The sequence below is a fragment of the Glycine soja genome, chromosome 6 (assembly GCF_004193775.1).
Source record: "Glycine soja cultivar W05 chromosome 6, ASM419377v2, whole genome shotgun sequence".
Taxonomy (NCBI): domain Eukaryota; kingdom Viridiplantae; phylum Streptophyta; class Magnoliopsida; order Fabales; family Fabaceae; genus Glycine; species Glycine soja.
The window spans coordinates 7,793,243-7,813,267 of record NC_041007.1 but is presented as its reverse complement, the minus strand read 5'-3'; the positions used below and the strand labels follow the sequence as shown (position 1 = coordinate 7,813,267).

The 20,025-nt window shown below is 38.4% G+C and overlaps 1 protein-coding gene across 5 annotated transcripts in view; it reads right to left on the bottom strand.

The window, feature by feature from the left end:
* The window catches only part of LOC114415269 (BEACH domain-containing protein B-like), a 43,451-nt gene that overhangs the window by 2,607 nt on the left and 20,819 nt on the right, over positions 1–20,025 (bottom strand). For 4 of the 5 annotated variants that reach the window (XM_028379874.1, XM_028379872.1, XM_028379873.1 and 1 more), the window contains 20 exons: positions 19,533–19,968; positions 19,096–19,432; positions 18,796–18,984; positions 16,692–16,947; positions 16,298–16,483; positions 16,007–16,225; positions 15,685–15,861; positions 15,071–15,183; positions 14,496–14,957; positions 14,003–14,216; positions 13,181–13,402; positions 12,592–13,062; positions 12,178–12,501; positions 11,600–12,052; positions 11,454–11,500; positions 11,234–11,327; positions 2,106–2,312; positions 1,800–1,925; positions 1,313–1,684; positions 966–1,200 (listed from right to left, as the gene is read on the bottom strand). In XM_028379874.1, the coding sequence (XP_028235675.1) occupies positions 966–1,200; positions 1,313–1,684; positions 1,800–1,925; positions 2,106–2,312; positions 11,234–11,327; positions 11,454–11,500; positions 11,600–12,052; positions 12,178–12,501; positions 12,592–13,062; positions 13,181–13,402; positions 14,003–14,216; positions 14,496–14,957; positions 15,071–15,183; positions 15,685–15,861; positions 16,007–16,225; positions 16,298–16,483; positions 16,692–16,947; positions 18,796–18,984; positions 19,096–19,432; positions 19,533–19,968 (5,140 nt within the window). The remainder of the gene's footprint in view (positions 1–965; positions 1,201–1,312; positions 1,685–1,799; positions 1,926–2,105; positions 2,313–11,233; positions 11,328–11,453; positions 11,501–11,599; positions 12,053–12,177; positions 12,502–12,591; positions 13,063–13,180; positions 13,403–14,002; positions 14,217–14,495; positions 14,958–15,070; positions 15,184–15,684; positions 15,862–16,006; positions 16,226–16,297; positions 16,484–16,691; positions 16,948–18,795; positions 18,985–19,095; positions 19,433–19,532; positions 19,969–20,025) is intronic. The other variant, XM_028379876.1, reaches the window with a different exon arrangement.

Below are 20,025 nucleotides of genomic sequence, written 5' to 3'. Positions count from 1 at the left end.
CAGTAGCAACCTTTAGATATACAAAACATGCAATTCAATCGTTCAACCAACAGCAAAGAAAACATCTTAGAATACAATGATGGTTGAAATGAAGAGAATAGGAATGGACTATTCTGAAATTCATATCGACTCAAATATGCAATTGTTAGACGTGTTACAATGTGATTACAAAAGAGAAACCACTAATCCCTATTTATATATTTGTACTATACACTTAATTCTAAATAAATATGGATATAAATAATCAGATAATAAGGAAATCAAGAAACTAATCTTAAGAAACTCTAAATTATTCCAAGATAGAATCAAGATCATAGAAAGAATATATCTGAATGTTGTGCGTTGTATGTCCACACATGCATCTTATTTATAATCACATCATTAGAGTACACTAAAACAACAACAAAGCCTTATCTCACTAGGTGAGGACTGCTACATGGATCGCATGACATCATTGAGCAAGGTTCAAAACAAAGTTTCATAAATATTATGAAGTCTGAGATCTCCCTTGATGATTTCTTCAAAAAAAGTCCTTTTTGGTCTCCCTCTTCTCCTATTCCCCGGACTAAAAATCAAGCAATCTACTCTTCTAACTGGCACCTCTAGTGGCTTTCTTCATACATGCCCAAACCACCTTAACTGATTTTCTGACATCTTTTCCACAATGGGTGCTACATCAATCTTCTATGGTATAACATTTCTATAGTTAACATGTATTAAACATGCTATCTGATAAAGATATTAGTCGATATTTTTCATACATTCTAGCAATGATCATAATGACTGTATTTATGGCTCTATGCCAAAAAAAATCTTTATCACTTCATTGGATAGGGAAGATCACAGAAAAAAATAGATTTAAGGAATGCATGCCACTTTTCAACAAACAAGACATATATTGCAGGACATCAATGCTAATTATGTAGTCACCATATTAGGAATCCTTTCTGAACCATTAAACATACCTGCAACACAGCTCACCACATCCTTGTGCTGTCGAATACTCTGTACCATTCTGCCATCGCTTAATGATATGACCTGAAAACTATTTTCCCAATTGCCACATGATATTAAGAAATTCTCAGAGGGTGTCTGCATTGTTGCAAAACATTGAGCTCCAAGTTCAACATTTTCAGGCACAGGAATCCCAATTTTGCGTGGAGAAAGTATGTCGGAACCAACTCCAAAGAATGGATCCTGCTGAAAGTTAGAGGTTGTTTCATTACTCATGAAACCAAACATAATTCTAATCAAAATACACCAAATAAATATCCAAATGTATTTTTCAGTGTTTGATGAAACCAAACCTAACCTGGGAACCAGAAAATGTAAAATTTCCACCAGACTGTAGTTGAGTTGTCAACCACATCTTTACAGACAAGTTGAGACCCTCATCCACAAGGACAATATTTGAGTCCATCAGACCAACATACAGCATAGCAGACGAATATTGACTTGTATTACAAACAATGGAACTCAAACTGATAGAATCAGGAGCAAAGTACAAAGGATGTGCAATTGGAATAGGTGGCCCTCTTCTTGGGTGTTTCTTACGAAATATCTGGATTGGAGTCTGACCAAAGTTGGCTATCTGGTCTTCGATAGCTGCTCTTTGCAAATCATCTTCCGTTGTTTCCAGATCAACAGCCCCTTCATAAGTCAAGTAGTAGAAGATGTTCGCTGCCTATAACCCAATGTTCAAATTTTTAAAACTCAACTAACCTGAATTTTGAAAGTTTAGCCAATTCTAATTTGCATAAATGGTCATTGAAAAAAAAATGTGATCTTGATGTATATACCTCTACAGCAGGTTTTCCACGTTGCTTGTAACCAAATACCAAATCTATCCAGTGATGAAGATTTGAGCTAACATATTCACTTTCAAGGGCCTCCCGATTTCTCCTAATGAATTCTTCAGGTGAACCCTGTGCAAATAATTTATAACTAAGTCCTTTCTATTTATTTAGATTTGAGTAGAGAAAATGAACTCAGGTTTTATTGAGCCTCAAATAAAATGGTTCAGTAAAAGATCATAAATTAATAATTAATAAATGCCACCAGCAGTGTTTGAGTATGCTACTCTGTTTTGCATATAGTTGGTGTACCTTAGCCCAAGGAGGCAGGCAAACATCCCCAATAGGTTCACCATCCTGTTTAACTCCTAGATGATAAGAGTTTGAATTGACAAGAAACTCAGGCATGTAAAAGAACTCAGGTATTAACTCCTTCACATCACTAGTATTCGTAAGGCAATTTCTGTAGGTACCCTCAACACCTTGAAAAAGACGGTCAGCATGATCAAATTTACCACCCTGACAACAACAAAGAAAAACCATTAGCAAAAATCATGAGGTGTTGTTGTGAATATCAGGAAAAAAAAAAGATAAAAACAGAAGAAGGAAATACAAAGCAATGTTCAATACACACAGAAGGCCAAGAAACTAGCTCTTGGCTAGTCATAGCTAAGTACCTTGAAACATAAGATGAATAATTAAAGGGCATACACATACGTTTATGAATTTAATCAGTTTATAAAAAGTATACTCTTTTCAACCTGATTCTGGTGCTTCTCACCTGCTCATATTCCTCTTGTTTCACCTTCCCCTAATGAACTCATTCTTCTCAACATGCTGAAACTAATTCTACTTCTGTAAGTGTTGATCCCTCTAGATCCCTTAATAATGAATTCCCTAATTCTCAAAATGTCACATCATCTTCTCCCCTTTCAAATGTTGAACCAAATTTTGTTACTAATAAGCACTGTAACATTGTTTCTGACTTAAATAGAAATCCAAGTAAACTGTCCAGTATCTCTTCTTCTCAGTCTCACACTGTCGGTTCTCCTGAAGCCATATTAGGTAATCATTTTGAAAATAAGAAAGAGAAAATAGTGAGATGTATAGAGAGAGAAACACTGGGTGGGGGAGTGATAGGTTTAGAGGAAAGGAAGCCGAGAGTGATAGAAGGCACCTCAGGGAGGCACCCCGGCGGGGCTATGCCGGACACAAAGGAAAAGCTCAGCAATACCATGCTGTGACAAACTGGAGAGATAGTAAGGATATCACATCTTTCTATTTCACCCGTTTTGCGGACGATACTACAGTGAGGGAGTTGTGGCACCATTTCAAGAAGTGGGGGGACGTTAGGGAAATCTTCATACCGAACCGCAGGAACTACACGGGAAGAAGGTATGGTTTCGTCAGATTCAAAGGGATACGTGACATTCAGTACACGGCAAAGCAGCTAGATAAGATCGTAATTGGTGGGTTGAAGCTATTTGTTAACATCCCTAAGTATGAACGGGAGCAATTAAGGAAGGAAGGTCCAGGGTGGAAAACACAGAGCCATGGCGAGAAAACCCAAACAGTGGGAGACCAAACTAAACGAGCACACCAGACAAGACCTTTTTCTTACCGGGATGCACTGTTACGTACTAAATGGATGCCGAAAAATGGTTTGGCCCTCAACAGCCAATCCCATACCCCTGGTTATTCGATTTCTTCGCTTCACATTGACATTGACTCAGAGGACACCAAATGGTTGAAGGACGCGTGGGTAGGAAGATTAACGAACCCAGCCATTTTCGAAAGACTGGAGGATGAATTATGGTGGGTGACGGGAATGGACTTAACGCCCAAATACATCGGAGATGATTTAGTTCTACTTTTCGGTCTCACTGATAAGGATGCAGAACAAATCATGAATGGTGGAACGGACGGAGGCACACTGGTCTTCTATTCCATGGAAAGATGGAACTCGAACCTACGCCCAGGTCGTAGACTAGCCTGGGTTCAAGTCTGGGGAATCCCACCTCAAGCTTGGACCACGAAACATATCCAGCAGATTACGGCGGTTGTGGGAGACATGATAGACATGGACGATGAGGTGGAGGAGAAACGGAGGTTGGATAGAGCAAGGGTGCTTGTCAGGACTCCATGGAGGCCAACCATCCAACATACCATTGACGTCTTCATCGGTGGGGAAATTTTCAAGGTGCATGTTGTTGAAGAGAGTGGGGGTGGGTATCGTGAATGCAGTGGGAAGGCACGGAGTATGGGGGGCTCGTCAGAGGAGATCGCCTCTGACGATAGTCACCTTGAGTGCATATCGCCGACCTCGATGGAGAAGATGCTGTCCAAAGACCGCATGCGCAACTCACCGGAGAGGATGACGGAGAAGTCGATGTTCGCGGACCAGCGGACAATAGATTTATCCAGAAGTCTTGATAACCACAAAAACCCACTGGGTAATGGCGAAAACCTGCGGTTTTCTGGCGGAAGACAGCAGTTTCGGCATCATGGGCAGACACGAGACCAAGCGGCGACAGCAACAGTCACCTACGATCGTGACCACACAGCCACACAAGGACAGGAGCGGGTGATTTCTTTTCTCGATGATGTAGCAGTTTCAAAGCAGATTCACGAAAATGGCAAGTTGGAGAAGGGAGAAACTAGTAACCTTGAGGATTTATGTGGGCCAGAGGAAACATGTGATGAGCCTCAGCAAGGTGACAACTGGTGGCCACGTGACAATGCCCAAAGTCAGGGAGGATTTGAATTAGCACATGAAGACACCATAAGGGAGCAAAGTTCAGGGGACAATAATGGGTTAACTAAAGAACTGGGCCTTTCAACCTACACCCCCTCTGAAATAACAAGCAGATTGGGCCTTAGCCCAGTTTGTAACAAAAATGGATCTGAAAATAGATGGCAGGTATACTCTAGACAAAGGAAAGGCAAAAAGAATTCTCAAATGGGCTGTTATGTTTCTACAGCAAGGTTAGAAAGTTATGAAAATAACATTCAGACGCCACCCATACAAAACATGCTACAGCAAGAGACACTGCACATTGCTGGCCCCACTCAGGGCATGGTTACACCTGATCACAATGGCGAAATAAAAGCAAATCCTGAATCAGAATTTCTGCAGGAACAAGAGGCAGAACATATCTGGACTAAGGCCAAACAATTAGGGGTTTCAGGAGTGGAGGAGCAGGAGATGATCATTGAGAAAATTAAGATCATGGAAGAAAGGGACAAGTCAGAAGCGGAAAGGCGGGGAGACAGAACAAGGACCCAATGAATATAGTCTCATACAATGTTAGGGGTCTGGGGAGGGGGGTAAAATGGGCAGCTATTAGAAGATTGAGAAACATGGAGCAGGCGGATATGATTTGTCTTCAAGAAACAAAAAAAGAAACAATTGACAAAGCTATGTGTCAGGCGTTGTGGGGAGATGTAGAGGTTACTTGGGCAATGCAGCCAGCAAATAATACAGCAGGGGGTATTCTCTGCATGTGGACTGAAAACTCTTTCAAGCTTCACAGGAAAGTCATTGGAAATGGTTTTGTTTTCCTGATGGGGGAATGGGTCAAAGAAGCACAGCAGATTAATATAATTTCCATCTACTCACCATGTGACATTCACAATAAGAGAATTCTATGGGAGTCCATAAAGCAGCTGAAAGGTGCAATGGTAGGGGGACTTTGGTGTCTCCTGGGTGACTTTAATTCTATCAGGGACCATGACGAACGATTTGGTAATTGCCAAAGGCTATCCACAGACAGCAGTATGAAAGAATTTAATGATTGGATAGATGATTTGGAGGTTCTTGAGCCACCATGGATGGGTAGAAAGTTCACTTGGTACAGACCAAATGGTGAATCCAGGAGTAGGTTGGACAGATTTTTGGTATCCCCGGAGTGGCTTGGCAGATGGCCGGGAAGCTTTCAGACCACCCTTAGCAGGAATTTTTCAGATCATTGTCCAATTTTGCTTCGATCTAGAGTTGTTGATTGGGGTCCTAAACCATTCAGGGTTCTGGACTGTTGGTTATCAGATAAGTCCTTCAAAGAAATTGTTTACCAGTGCTGGACATCTCACCAACAGTCAGCTTGGGGAGGATATGTGCTCAAAGAAAAATTAAGAAGATTAAAACAGAGAATGAAGACATGGAACAAGGAGCAGTTTGGTGATACCTTCAAAAAAGTGAAATTGATTGAGTCAGAATTAAACAAACTGGAAGAAGATACAATCCAAAGGCAGCTGTCTCCTCAAGAAAACATGAAAAGGAAACAATTACAGGAAGATCTATGGGTAGCGACACAAGCTCATGAATCTTTGTTGAGGCAGAAAGCAAGATCAAGATGGATTAAGGAGGGGGATTGCAACTCTCGCTATTTCCACTTGCTGATGAGTGCTAACCGCAGGAATAATGCTTTAAAGGGGATTATGATTGATGGGACTTGGATAGATGAGCCACATAAGGTGAAGGAGGAAGTTAAGAATTTCTTTGCACAAAGATTTCAAGAACCATACTACTGCAGACCCAAGCTTGATGGTATCCATTTTCAGACCATTAATCTTCAACAGAATAATTTGTTGGTGGCCCCTTTTCAGGAGGAGGAAGTAAGACAAGCCATTTGGGACTGTGGAAGCGAGAAATGCCCAGGTCCTGATGGTTTCAACTTCAAGTTTATAAAGAGATTTTGGCAGATGCTTAAACCTGATGTTCTCCGATTTTTAGATGAATTCCATGTCAATGGTGTTTTTCCTAGGGGCTGTAATGCATCATTCTTAGCATTAATCCCCAAGGTGAAGGATCCACATCTTCTGAATGATTATCGACCTATTTCCCTTATAGGGTGCATGTATAAGATTGTGGCGAAATTGCTGGCTAAAAGAATGAAGAAAGTCATGCCATCTATTATAAATGAGACCCAATCAGCTTTTATTGAAGGGAGACACTTACTTCATAGTGCACTCATAGAAAATGAGGTGATACATGAAGCCAAGAGGAGTAACAAACCATGCCTTGTCTTCAAAGTGGATTATGAAAAGGCTTACGATTCGGTGTCATGGGATTTTCTGTTATACATGCTGAGTAAAATGGGCTTCAGTCCAAAATGGATTAAGTGGATTGAAGGGTGTTTGAAATCTGCATCTATTTCAGTCTTGGTGAATGGCAGCCCAACAACTGAGTTCTTGCCTCAACGGGGTCTTAGGCAAGGTGATCCACTGGCACCTTTCCTATTTAATATTGTGGCTGAAGCATTGTCTGGATTGATGAGGAGAGCTTTAGAGGCAAATCTGTATAAAGGCTTCCTAGTTGGTACCAATAATGTCCCCGTCAGTGTCCTTCAGTATGCGGACGACACTATCTTCTTTGGGGAAGCGTCTAAGGAGAATGTTGAAGCTATAAAAGTTATCCTAAGGTCCTTTGAATTGGTCTCAGGCTTAAAGATCAATTTTGCTAAAAGTAGTTTTGGAGCTTTTGGAGTATCAGACCAATGGAAGCAAGCTGCGGCCAACTATCTGAATTGTGGTTTGATGACTTTTCCTTTTGTCTATCTTGGCATACCGATAGGGGCCAATCCGAGGAGGTGTCATATGTGGGAATCGATTATCCAAAATTGTGAGAGAAAGTTGGGAAAATGGAAGCAAAGGCACATCTCATTTGGGGGGAGAGTGACATTGATACAGGCAGTACTAACATCAATTCATATTTATTTCTTTTCTTTTTTCAGGGTACCTCAATCAGTGGTAGATAAGTTAGTGAAAATACAACGCAGATTTCTATGGGGAGGTGGTTCTGACCAAAAGAAGATTGCATGGATTAGATGGGAGACCGTCTGTTTACCAAAAGAGAGGGGAGGCCTTGGCATCAAAGACATTAATACTTTTAACCTAGCCCTGCTAGGCAAATGGAAGTGGCATCTTTTGCAGAACCAAGGAGAGCTTTGGGCTAGAGTTCTGGAGTCGAAATATGGTGGAGGGAGGGGGTTGGAGGAAGTGGACAGGGCAGCCAATGAGTCAGTCTGGTGGAGGGACTTAAAAAGAGCTCTACATTACCCATGCCAGGGTAGAGTCCTCCAAGATGGGTTTAGATGGAAGGTTGGAGTGGGGGAAAGGGTCAAATTTTGGGAGGATAGGTGGCTGAGTCAGGGGATATCACTAGCAGAAAAATACCCTAGAATTTATCTCATTTCATCACAGCAGCACCAGTCTATCCGACAAATGGGATTTCACAATGTTAATGGATGGGAGTGGCGTTTCCTTTGGAGAAGACCATTTTTTGACTGCGAAATTGACTCGGCCATTAGTTTCCTTGGAGAAATTGAAGGCAGATCCATACAGCAACAGGGAGATGATGAGTGGGAATGGATAGGTCATCAATCAGGTATATATTCTAAACATAATGCATATCAGTTTTTATGGGAGGGGGAAGCAGCTGGAAGCAAGGAGGAAGGTTTTGCAGAGATGTGGAAGTTGAGGATCCCCAAAAAATATGCAGTATTCACGTGGAGATTGTTTAAAGATAGATTGCCAACAAAGAAAAATTTACAGAGGAGGCAAGTGCAGATTATGGAGTTCTTATGTCCGTTTTGTGGCAACGTGGAGGAGGAAGCATCTCATTTATTCATTCACTGCACTAAAATTCAGCCTATTTGGTGGGAAACTTTGTCGTGGATGAATATTAGCAGTGCTCTTCCTTTAAACCCTCGCTGCCACTTCCTTCAACATTCTTTTGTCCAGGTGGATGGCATAAGGGTTAAGAGATGGCAATGCTGGTGGGTGGCTGTGGTATGGTCCATTTGGCAAATGCGCAATAGAATTGTATTTTCAAATGAAAGCTTTAATGGAAACAAGCTGCTGGAGGATGCAATGTTACTAACCTGGACCTGGCTTACAAATTTTGAGAAAGATTTCACAATTAACTTTAACCACTGGTCAAGTCATATTCGACAAGGCTTTTTGTATCACTAGAGGGTAGATTTTTACTGGGGCTTTAGCATATGTATTAGCCATAATATAGTTCCTAATTAAACTGTATTAGTTTTTTTTAAGGAACCATATCTATGGGTTCCTATCTATGTACAAAGTACCTCTGGTACTTCATCAATATTTACATAATGAAATATATATATATTTTTGCTGATCAAAAAAAAAAAACTGTCGGTTCTCCTTCTTCTAATCATGTTCTTCCCTCACAAAATGTCCATCCTTTGCAAACCAGATCCAAGTCCGGAATTCATCAACCTAGGTTGCATCCTTCACTGTTTTTGGCACATTGTCAACCTAAGACTGTTAAACAGGCTCTTGCTGACCCTCAATGGTTTGCTGCTATGAAACAAGAGTATGAGGTTCTTCTTAACAATAAAACATGGGATCTTGTTCCCCTTCCCAAAGACAAACAAGTTGTGGGTTGTAAGTGGGTCTTCAAAATTAAGGAGAATGCTGATGGGACTGTTAACAAGTTCAAGGCTAGGTTAGTGGCTAAAGGATTTCATCAGGTTGCTGGTTGTGACTTTAATGAAACATTTTCTCCTGTGATAAAACCTATTACAATCAAGCTGATTATCACTCTTGCTCTCACTAATAAATGGGATTTGTTCTAGCTAGATGTCAACAATGCCTTTTTAAATGGCCATCTTGAAGAGACTATCTACATGCAGCAGCCACAAGGCTTCGAAAGTTCAGATAAAACCTTGGTTTGCTAGCTACAAAAGCTTTGTATGGCCTTAAACAGGCCCCAAGACAGTGGTTTGATAGGCTCAAAGGAACTCTTTTACAGCTTGGGTTTGTGGCAAGCAAGTGCGATCCTTCGTTGTTTGTTTATAAAGACAAAGGACACATTATCTACATTCTTGTTTATGCGGATGATATTATTATCACTAGTACCTCCAATGTTATAATTCAGTAACTCACCACTAAGCTGCATTCCAATTTTTCTCTTAAACAATTGGGAAAACTTGACTATTTTCTGGGTATTGAAAACAAATCAGTGGCTGATGGGACTATTCTACTGACTCAAAGCAAATATATCAGAGATTTGCTTCAGAAAACCAAAATGGCAGAAGCACAACCTATTTCTTCCCCTATGACTGCTAATTGCAAGTTAACCAAAGCTGAGTCGGATTTATTCAGTGATCCATCTCTCTATAAGTCTGTTGTTAGTGATCTTCAATACACAACCATTACAAGACCTGAGTTAAGCTATGCTGTGAACAAGATCTGTCAGTTCATGGCTAATACTATGGACTTTCACTGGACAGCTGTTAAACGCATTCTAAGGTACCTTAAAGGCTCTATTCATCATTGTCTGCATTTCAAGGCTGCTCCTTTCTCTCAGCCTTTTACTATCAAAGCCCTGTGTGATACTGATTGGGCCTCGGATCCAGATGATAGAAGGTCTACTTCTGGTGCAGTGATTTATTTTGGTCCTAATTTGGTCTCATAGTGGTCCACGAAACAACAAATTGTAGCTAGATCTTCCACTGAAGCTGAATACAGGAGCTTGGCTCAAGCCACAACTGAAGTTACATGGATTCAAACTCTTAACAGAGTTATTTGTTCCTTTTCAGACCCAGAGATTTACTGTGACAACCAAAGTGCAGTAGCTATCACTCATAATCCAATTCTTCATTCCCAGACTAAGCACATGGAAATTGACATCTTTTTTGTCAGGGAGAAAGTCTTAACTAAAGAGCTCAAAGTGTATCATATTCCTACTATAGATCAATGGGCTGATGTCCTCACTAAGCCTATATTACCAACTCGATTTCTCTTTCTTAGGTCCAAACTCAATGTAGTTGAGTCCATTTCTGAATCTCAAGCCCATTGAGTTTTAGGGGGGTATTAGGGTATCATTAGGGTATTAAGTAAGGTTTACTTTGTGACTCAATTAGGGCAACTGTTAGAACAGTTATGATTCAGTTAGGACAGCTGTGGTTTTGTTATTTCTGTTATTTTGTTAGAAGTTGTTATTTCTGTTAGAGCAGTAACTAACTTTGGTTAGTTAACTGCCTAAGTCAGGTTATGTGTAATCATATTTGTTTTTTCTATAAATAGAGAAACAGAATCAGTTTGTAACTAACCGTTTCATTCTGAATCAATAATAATATCTTCCATCTTTCTTCTTCTTTTTCTCTCTCTCAAACTCTATGCAAAGATGTTGTTTCCAGATTCAAACCCATGATCAACCAATCACCAAGGCACAACTTTACCATTATGCTAGGACTCACCCTCAATTTCAACAATTATTATCTTTTGTAAAAATTATTTAACAGAAAACGAGGGGTAAGGGAAAACAGTCCCTAAAAAACTGTGGTACATTCATTGCAAGGCATTTCATGCTAGATTAATAGTACATAGAACACCACATCTACCATCTAATTGAACATAAAACACAAACCAGGAAATAAATTTTGAAAATATGTTGTGGATTCTGATACCTGCAGATTACGGTGAAGAGAGGTAAAGGGCTCCAATCTAAGAAGGTAATAAAGCACAATACCCATACTTGAGTAATGAGATCCATAGTAGAAACTGCATAAATAGACAAACACCATTACATGACACAAAGTTATCTATCTATCTTTGTGTGTGTGCGCGCGCATGTGTGCGATAAATAAAGGATCACTGGAAATCCTAAACCAAGCCTGACCAAATTACCTGGGTATATCAGGATCACAGAAGTTACGGTATCTATCTTCAAATACCTAAATTTAAGAAGCATACACTAAGAATGATAATTAAAAAAGAAAAAGAAAAAAAGACCAATACCATCCACATTTAAAATAATAATAGAACAAACTAACCTCAAATCGTTTAGTATCAAGTGCTCCAACAGGCTTTGAGAGATCTCGAAATGTAGATGATTTGTTAAAATCAAGAACCTCTGATGAGTGGTCAGCCAAGACCCAAGGAAAAACGGGATATTGTGTCAGATCATTATAAGATCTTCCAGCAAGTGTATTGAGAATCATTAAATACTCAAAGTTTGTTATATCCCTTCTCCTCCAGCTTTCTCTGGCAGTTTCTGCCATTTCCTGTGCCACTCGTCGATCAACAAAACTAATAGATCCACTCTTATCCCTTCCACTTCCTTTGGGAAATGAATATTCATTTCTTGTAGTAACTATCAAGTTTCCTATATCTTTTGCATCCTTCTGCGATGCAAAGTTTAAAAATACTGGGGCAACTGAATCACTAAAGAAAATCTCTATTGCAGTATATCTGAGCAAATATCGCGTCCAATGAACAGCTTTTATCTAAAATGATAAACAGACAAAGAGTCACCCAGAAGAAAAGAAAGAAAAAGGGACAATCAAATTTCAATCTGTGAAGTGAAAAAGAATACGTGAAGAAATTAAGAAAATGAAACCAGTAAACCAACCTTGGCTACACTCCATCTTCGGTGGCGTTTAACACATCTCATAAGTTTAACAGATCCATTTCCATTTATTAGCTCCACGTTCCCGACTGCAGTTGCCTTCTGAGGATCCATACCAGAAACAGGCCACTTCAATGATCTTTGTTTTAGATCAGACTTGGTCAGATCAGAATTAATTGAGGCATCAAAGTTTCTAAACACAGATGATCCACCAGTACCCTCTACCAAGAACTGAGCAAAGAAATGCAAAACATTTTTCATCACTGCCAAATGACCAGCTAATTTTCTCTTGGGGGTCACGAGAACACATGGAACAGATACAAGCACCTGAAAATTGAAATTAGGCACAACATCAGCATTACTGTTTCAGACACCCTTTAAATATCAAGAGACCATATTCCTTCATATACCACATACCTCACTAGCTTCTGTTTCAGGAGAAGAGGAAGTATCTTTTCGTTCTTGCACAATATCCTTTCTGTCACTGACATCCTTTAGTAAGTCTGAGGATTGGCAGTCTGAATAGTCAATGGGAATTTGAGTCTTTTGTCCACTTATTTCAGTATTGGTTTCACTAATGTCCAAAGTTCCCTCATCAGTTATTTTTCTCATCCCTTTCAGCAAGATCTGCTTCATTTGTTCAGGTATATTACCCACAAAACCAGGATTACTTTCATTGACAGGAGTAGCAAGCCCACTACCAATGGCAGAAGGAGGACTACACAGATTTTCATCAAAATGGTAATTTTGCCTTAGTTTTGGCCTGCGCCGCCATGTGTCTTCTGTCTTATCAAGTTTCCAGTGTGTTACAATACAATTTGGAAAAGGATTAGTAGACCACGGACCCCTCTCATCAATTAAAGAACGAAACATGTGTATCCATTTTTCCTGTAAAAAAGCAACCCTGGTTGTTAACAAACATACTGATATTAAATTTAACATCTTTTATGAGAAAAAATCAGGGTAAACAAATAAATAAATATATAAAAAAGAATGTTATGCTTACAGCAACATTTTGCTGCTTTTCCTCACAAGTAAGATGGAATTCAGCTCTGCTGCTATCATATGAAGCAAGAACAGAGTTCAAGCTACTTTGTATGTCGTCTTCAAAAGTTTTCTTACTGCTAGATTCTGCCAAGGAGTTTTCATCTATTCTAGAATGAAGCTCCTGTATCTGCTGGGTGCGATCCATTTTAGATGTCTTCATGTATTTAGCCTCATCACTGACCTGAAAAGTGAAAGGCATCAGTTAAAAACACAAAATAGCACCAGTGGTAGACAGAAAAACAAGGATTGCAGAAAAGGTATGGTAAAAACGTGTCATACAACAAAACATTGCATTAACCATAGCCAAAGAGGTAAACTCCATGATCAGTTATAGAATGGAAATAGTCTAGCAGGGAATGAAAAAATTAAATTGATCAGTAAGATTAACAAGCATGAACACATTTTATGCATTGTTTGACCAAATGTTTTGCAATAAATTTCAGTTCATGTGATGATCTTAATTAGTTTTATAACTGACAGTCATCAAATAACTTCAATCCTATGCAGGGGGTAGCATGGACTCACATGCTGATAACTTAATATAGGATATTTTTCTTACAAAATCAACAGAAGTTTCAAATTATGGGTTAATTTTGAACCCATAGTTTAGAAATGTCTTAAAAATTAACATATAACATATTTCAAATAATTGGAAATATCAGACATCTGATCAAATTATTAAATTCTCTCAATGATATTAGAGATCCCCCCCCCCCAAAAAAAAAAAAAAATAACAAAGAAACGCAGACATATGTATTCAACAATATATTTTCAGACATACTGCTGTCAGAACTCGATCCTTTTGAATTAAATTTTGAATGGACCCTGCATCTTTTGAATTGTAGCTAGGATCAAAGGCATCATCTCGGCTTGCAATGCTAGTAGCAAGCATTGATTTTCCAATATTGACAGTCTCCCGTATCAAATGTGATAAAAGATGAAAACGAACACCATCATCCAATATTCCATACTGCGACCTAACAAAAAGCAGTGCCCTACCAACATCCAAACCAAAAGTTAGTTTCTGACAATTTAATCTCGAAACTTGAGAATTGACTTTGAGCCTGCTTGTTATAGATTTTTGCGGCCATAAAACACATCTGCGGCATTTCTGTCAGTGGGAAATATTTCTTCCTGTGGTCAAATGCCCAATTGGATACTTCCCACCATGTAAAATCACATTCTTTAATTGGGAGGGGAGGGGGGACAAAAACTATAATCCATGTTGAATAAACTTTTAAATAAACTTGCTCTTATGTATTTAGTAGTGTTACCAGATAATAAGTTGTAGCCTGCTCTTGCTTTGCTCATCGTCAGCGTTTAAAAGGCAAGGTAAAAGTGAGATGAACTGGTGGATACACTGTGATGCTCTTTCTAGAGAGGATTTACACAAATACAGAATAACAAGGCGATAAATAATTCTTGGACACCTCTCTCCTCGTAAAACCATAGCTTTATCAACATTTTTGTTAGGTTTTGCAGCTAAAGCAGTGCCAATCCCTCCTGCTACAACAACTGCAGCCACTTCAGCAGCAGGAATGTTTAATGACTCAACTAAACCACGAGCCCTTTGACCAAGAGACGGTCCTGCAAATGAGGATGGCTTGGGTAACATATTGCCGGGTCCTTTACCATTCATCTTGCTAATAACAACCCACAATTTGTCGTATAGATTCCACCACTTCTCCTCGATTGTATCATCATTTGGTATTGGCTGCTTAGAATTCTGTGATTTTCTGAAAGCACACAATCAAATTGTAAAAAGAGTTATCTCAAGCATCAACTAAATATTTGTTTTCATTGTCATAAGTAGTGTCATGGGGGGTAGCAGGCTTCTGCACTTTCATACCTAGATGCTTGCACGTCAGTTTCTTCTACCAACACTTCTTTTAAGGAGGAACTATACTCCTTGTGACATTCCATTTCAAAATCAACATGAAAATCAAAGTCACTTCCAAGAAACTGTAAGAAAAAAAATGACCATCTTGAATAAAGTGTTAAATGGGCTAAAAACATTAATTAATTATATATAGAAATCAAAGCATGATATAATACCTAAATACTATTAAACACGTGACATTATCATATCGCAAGCTCAAAAGCTTTATAGAGTATTATCTCCTGATGTGCAAGTGATATGATAATAAAGTTTGGACAAAATGTGTTTTTCCTTTATTTCTTAGCTTCATACAGTTAGAGAAGAACCCTTGGTTATTTTTAGGACTAGTCCACCAAACCTTGTGGAATACTTAGCTTTCATGAGATACAATTCTTTTGTTAGCATCTATATGTCAGTAAGATAATAGCAGTTTCAACAAAACCTGGGTATTATGTCACACTGATGTCCACATTTGATATAAGAAAATTGCATCTTCCACACATAATTTACTTTCTTCATAACATCAAATTTTATAAAGGAAAAATAAAAAATTCATACAAAAAAATTGCTGGTAAACACAATACCGGGAGTTCTTTATCAATTTCAGAAATCAGCATCTCATCAATCAATCTCAGGAGGTATAATGTATTGTCTCGACAGGGCTGTGAAATGAAAATATTGTCCACAGCTGACAGCTCTACCAGATTCTGAATCAAATCCTCATATATATCACGAAGAAAAACTATATATGAATTGCCACCCTACAACGAAAATTTGACACAAAATCATCACTTGAATTACATAATATATGCTGACTATAATAGCTAGACTAGAATAACTATCATAAACACATTCTTGCATCATTAAAATGAATAATGTCAAGGTGTAGTCAGATTCCCAACATACTTCCTCAAAGTGCATAAGAATGAAATTGACTGTCTCTTCCATCTGTTGCCAGCCACCTTTTACAGAATGCAAATAGTGACAGAGAACTAGGGAAAACAAATTCCTCACCAAGAGCAGCTCATCCATCCCATAGTCACCTTTATCAGGTAATTTGGCATTGTACTCTTTTAACACATCCAGCTTCAGAGATGATGTTAACCACGCATTCCACCCATATTCCTATTAACAATATTATCAATTAAAAAAACAATTTATCAACTGTTAACAAAGAAGAGCTTTCAAAAGCCATACCATAAAAGCTTCAATATTAGAAGCATTTGAATCAAGAAGGCCAAGTAAATCTCTGATTATTTTCATTCTTGCGGGTGCATCCTTACAGCCAGACAGATATCTGAAAATCAGAGGCAACATTTGAGGAAGTAAAAAATGACTACCCTTGCTTCTCACCCTCTCCACGTGGTTATGTCTTTGTAAAACCTGTAAAGAAGAACTTCCTTTAGAAATTGCCAGCGAGTGACCATCAATAAGCATCACAATGTAAATGACTTTGTCTTGGCAACCTAATTCATTTTAACTCATTATCAAGCACACAATTTAAGCCTTGTAATTCTGTTTCGCAACCGTTGTCAGAACAAATACAGAACTAACAGGGGAAAAAACACGAGGGGTCTATATGTCACATTACCTGTTTGGGGCTAGCACCACCAAGAAGAACATCAAATAAAGTGGCACACAGATTGTCTGTCTGTGGAAAACAGAACAGTCTATTAGATAAAGCTAAGAAAATTGGTTGCATTCTGATTTTCCTTTGGTTATCTGAAATAGATCTGGATCTTCCCATTGGGAGATTAAAGAATCTTGACCCCTTCTTCTCAGCAGGAAGGCCAACCAAAAGCCTCCCTATGAACTGTAAGCTCAACAATCTAATAGACTCAGATCCCCTAGGTCAAACCAAAAAAAAATGAGAAGGCATAAGACCCAGATATATAGTTAATGACTTCATAGAACTATTTCTTTAACCTCCAATCTACATGACAGTGGTACAGCCTAAAATATTCAGAAAACAATGCAATTATCTTTTATAATTTCTTTATTGTAAAAGAAACATTGTTTTGTTTGGAAAGAAATTATGTAGAAGAGTGCAAAGGATATGGTAACAGATTTTGTTTGGATTGTTCAGAAAAACACTGAACTCTGAACATCCATTCATATTTAAGCTTTACAGTAAGATACACTTGTTTTTACAGAAAATATGAAAAGAACATAAAAAAGGAACCTAGTAAAGGATAATGTAATGAGCCTAGTAATCTGTACACTGTACATGGATTTTATTTCTACACTCCCCTAAAGCTGGAGCGTATACATTGTTTATATGATCCAAGCTTTTGAAAAGTACAAAGAAAGAGCACAAAGACAACCTCTCACGAAAACAAATGAACAACCACCTATGAGATTGAATCATGTAAGAAAGGACGTCAATTTCTCACATGTAAAAAAACACCTCTAAGATCACAAGCAGGAAAAATAAAAAGGTTAATGAAAAGACATCCGGACCAGGAGCTTTATCTTTATCTTTATCCAAAAGAAAAACAGACATACAAAGGTCTTTCTAACGATGTATCCTTTTCTGACAAAATGGGATTTCAATCCAGCCCCTCTAAAAATGGCCTAGAGGATCCCTCCTATGAAAAATCTCCATATAAATTCTGGAAATTTCAAAAGCAATAACCCCAGAATCCCTAAATAGACTCCATCTTCCAGATCCATCTCAATTGAATTCTTCCTTCTTTTCCCTAACGCCATCCTGAGAAAAACTTTGAATTAGCATCCCCTTTCAGCTGAATCCACCATGAGTTTGACGGGGGAATGACAGTGTACGCACTGGGTTCTACCTAGTTGCTCTCTGTTCAATTTTCTGTTTTAACTAACTAACTAAAAGTTTGTTAGGCTTAGTTATAACCATAATATGATAGGCTAAGCTTGCTTAACAAGCTGTTCGGCAACAATAATATAGTCTGTTGTACTCAGATTCAAAATAATAACAGATTTCAGACTTTCAGTTCAGAAAACCTTATTTCTCTCTCTCTCTCTCTCACTTTTCTCAGACTATTCTAGTTTCTACAAAAACAAAGTATGATTAGAATTAGAAATACAGAATTTGAAAATACAACAGAACGGGGAGGAAGATAAAGAACAAAAAATAAAAAGGGATAGGAAGAAAGTAAAGAGGTAAAAGATAGACGAAGGGAAAGAACAGCAGGTGAAACATAAGTACCAAACAGAAACAGAGAAGGAGAAAGTGAAACAAGTGTAAAACAGAGAAGGAAGAAAAGGGAGGACAGAACATAAAATAGAGAGAGGAAAAATAAATAGAAAATGTTACTTAAAAGTGGGTGAGACTAACTAGAGACTTGCCAGCTGCCGCAAATGACAGAAGGATGGACGAGGTCATGAATGCAAACAGATTGAGGAGTGGGGGAATCTTTTATGAGAGAAAAGGTTTACCAATTTAGTGATGGGAGTAGGACTGACAGAGTGCATACATGTGCAAAGGGTGAAGAAAACAGTCAGTCACACCCAATGTGACTATTCATTTAAAAAACAAAATTAAAACAATTCTGTCTTCTGCAGTGCATGTGACCACTTTTGTTTTATTATTATTGAATGTGACCACTGTTGTGGCTGCTACTGTTTCATGGAATACATACAGATTCTTCAAAATCCACAATGCCATAATGCAACTACAACCGTTATTTAACACTGAGAAAATTCATTTAAAGTGGCCATACCGCTGGAGAAGATTGACAAAAACCTGACAACCACCAATTATATTAACTTGTTCAAGGAAAGAAGCCAATAATGATATCTGAGAAACAGCGCGAATAACCATGTGCAAGACATCTTCAATACAGGTCATATCCTGACTTTTCTCAAAAAATGCTATCAGAGCTTTTATGTCTCCAGCAGCAATGTTCTGCCTGTGTATCCCCAAAAATTTGGAATGAAAAATTGAACATAGTATGTAGAGTAGGAATAATAAATATATTACGTTAAATGTCAAGTGGAAAAGGGGAAAGATGAAACTGTACCTAAGACTCATTTCACCAAGACTCAACAAAAGAAGACGGATCTTATGCATTTCGTCTTTACTAGGTCTTTCCCCTGTAACTTGCTCAGAAACAGAATGTTGAAGAGGATTACTTTCAACAAATGATTGAGGCTTTACATTATCGCAATAGAATTGGTGAATTATATCAAGGACACGCGGAAGCCGGCATAGGCTCTTCAACAATCTAGGATCATTGTCAAATTGCTGGATCAGAAACATGTACAATTCACGTTGCACCTTGTAAACAGTGTAAACCCAGATAAGAGGATTAAGAAATATGTTAGATATAGCCTCTTCGACAAGCAGCTCTGCCAGTCCTGAGAAGCATTGAAAAGGAAATAAAAAACAAATTTATGGCAAAAGAAAATATCATCAAATGAAAATTACACGTAGAAGACATGGAAACCAATTACACACCAGAATTGGAAACAACATTAAAAAGACGCTTCAGTGCAGAAAGAGTTTCCAAATTAAGTTGTCGTGGAGGAACTGATTGTAACAAGAATCCCAGGACAGAAAATCCAGACACAATATGCATCTGTTGTTGATTTGCCAAATTCTCATCTAAAAGAGATGCAATAAGCTCAATAACTTCAGTTGTCACACACTCCCTCATTGTCTGTGTTAGTCGTGCACCCTTTTCAGATTCTCCAACTTCTTCATTTTCAAATTTACAAAACTGGGTAATAAGAGGGAAAAGCACAGATACACCACCAACGCAGTATATTATCTGCTGCAGTAAACGTCTTGAACATAACTGAGTACCACCAATGACAGCTGCTTCAAAAGAATTCTTATCCAATTGATGACTCACTATCGGTGAAACATTAAACAGCATTCTACCAACACTTGCCTGAAAAAAATAACAAACATGCTTGAGTCTAGATGTTGATGAAATATGGCTCAAACA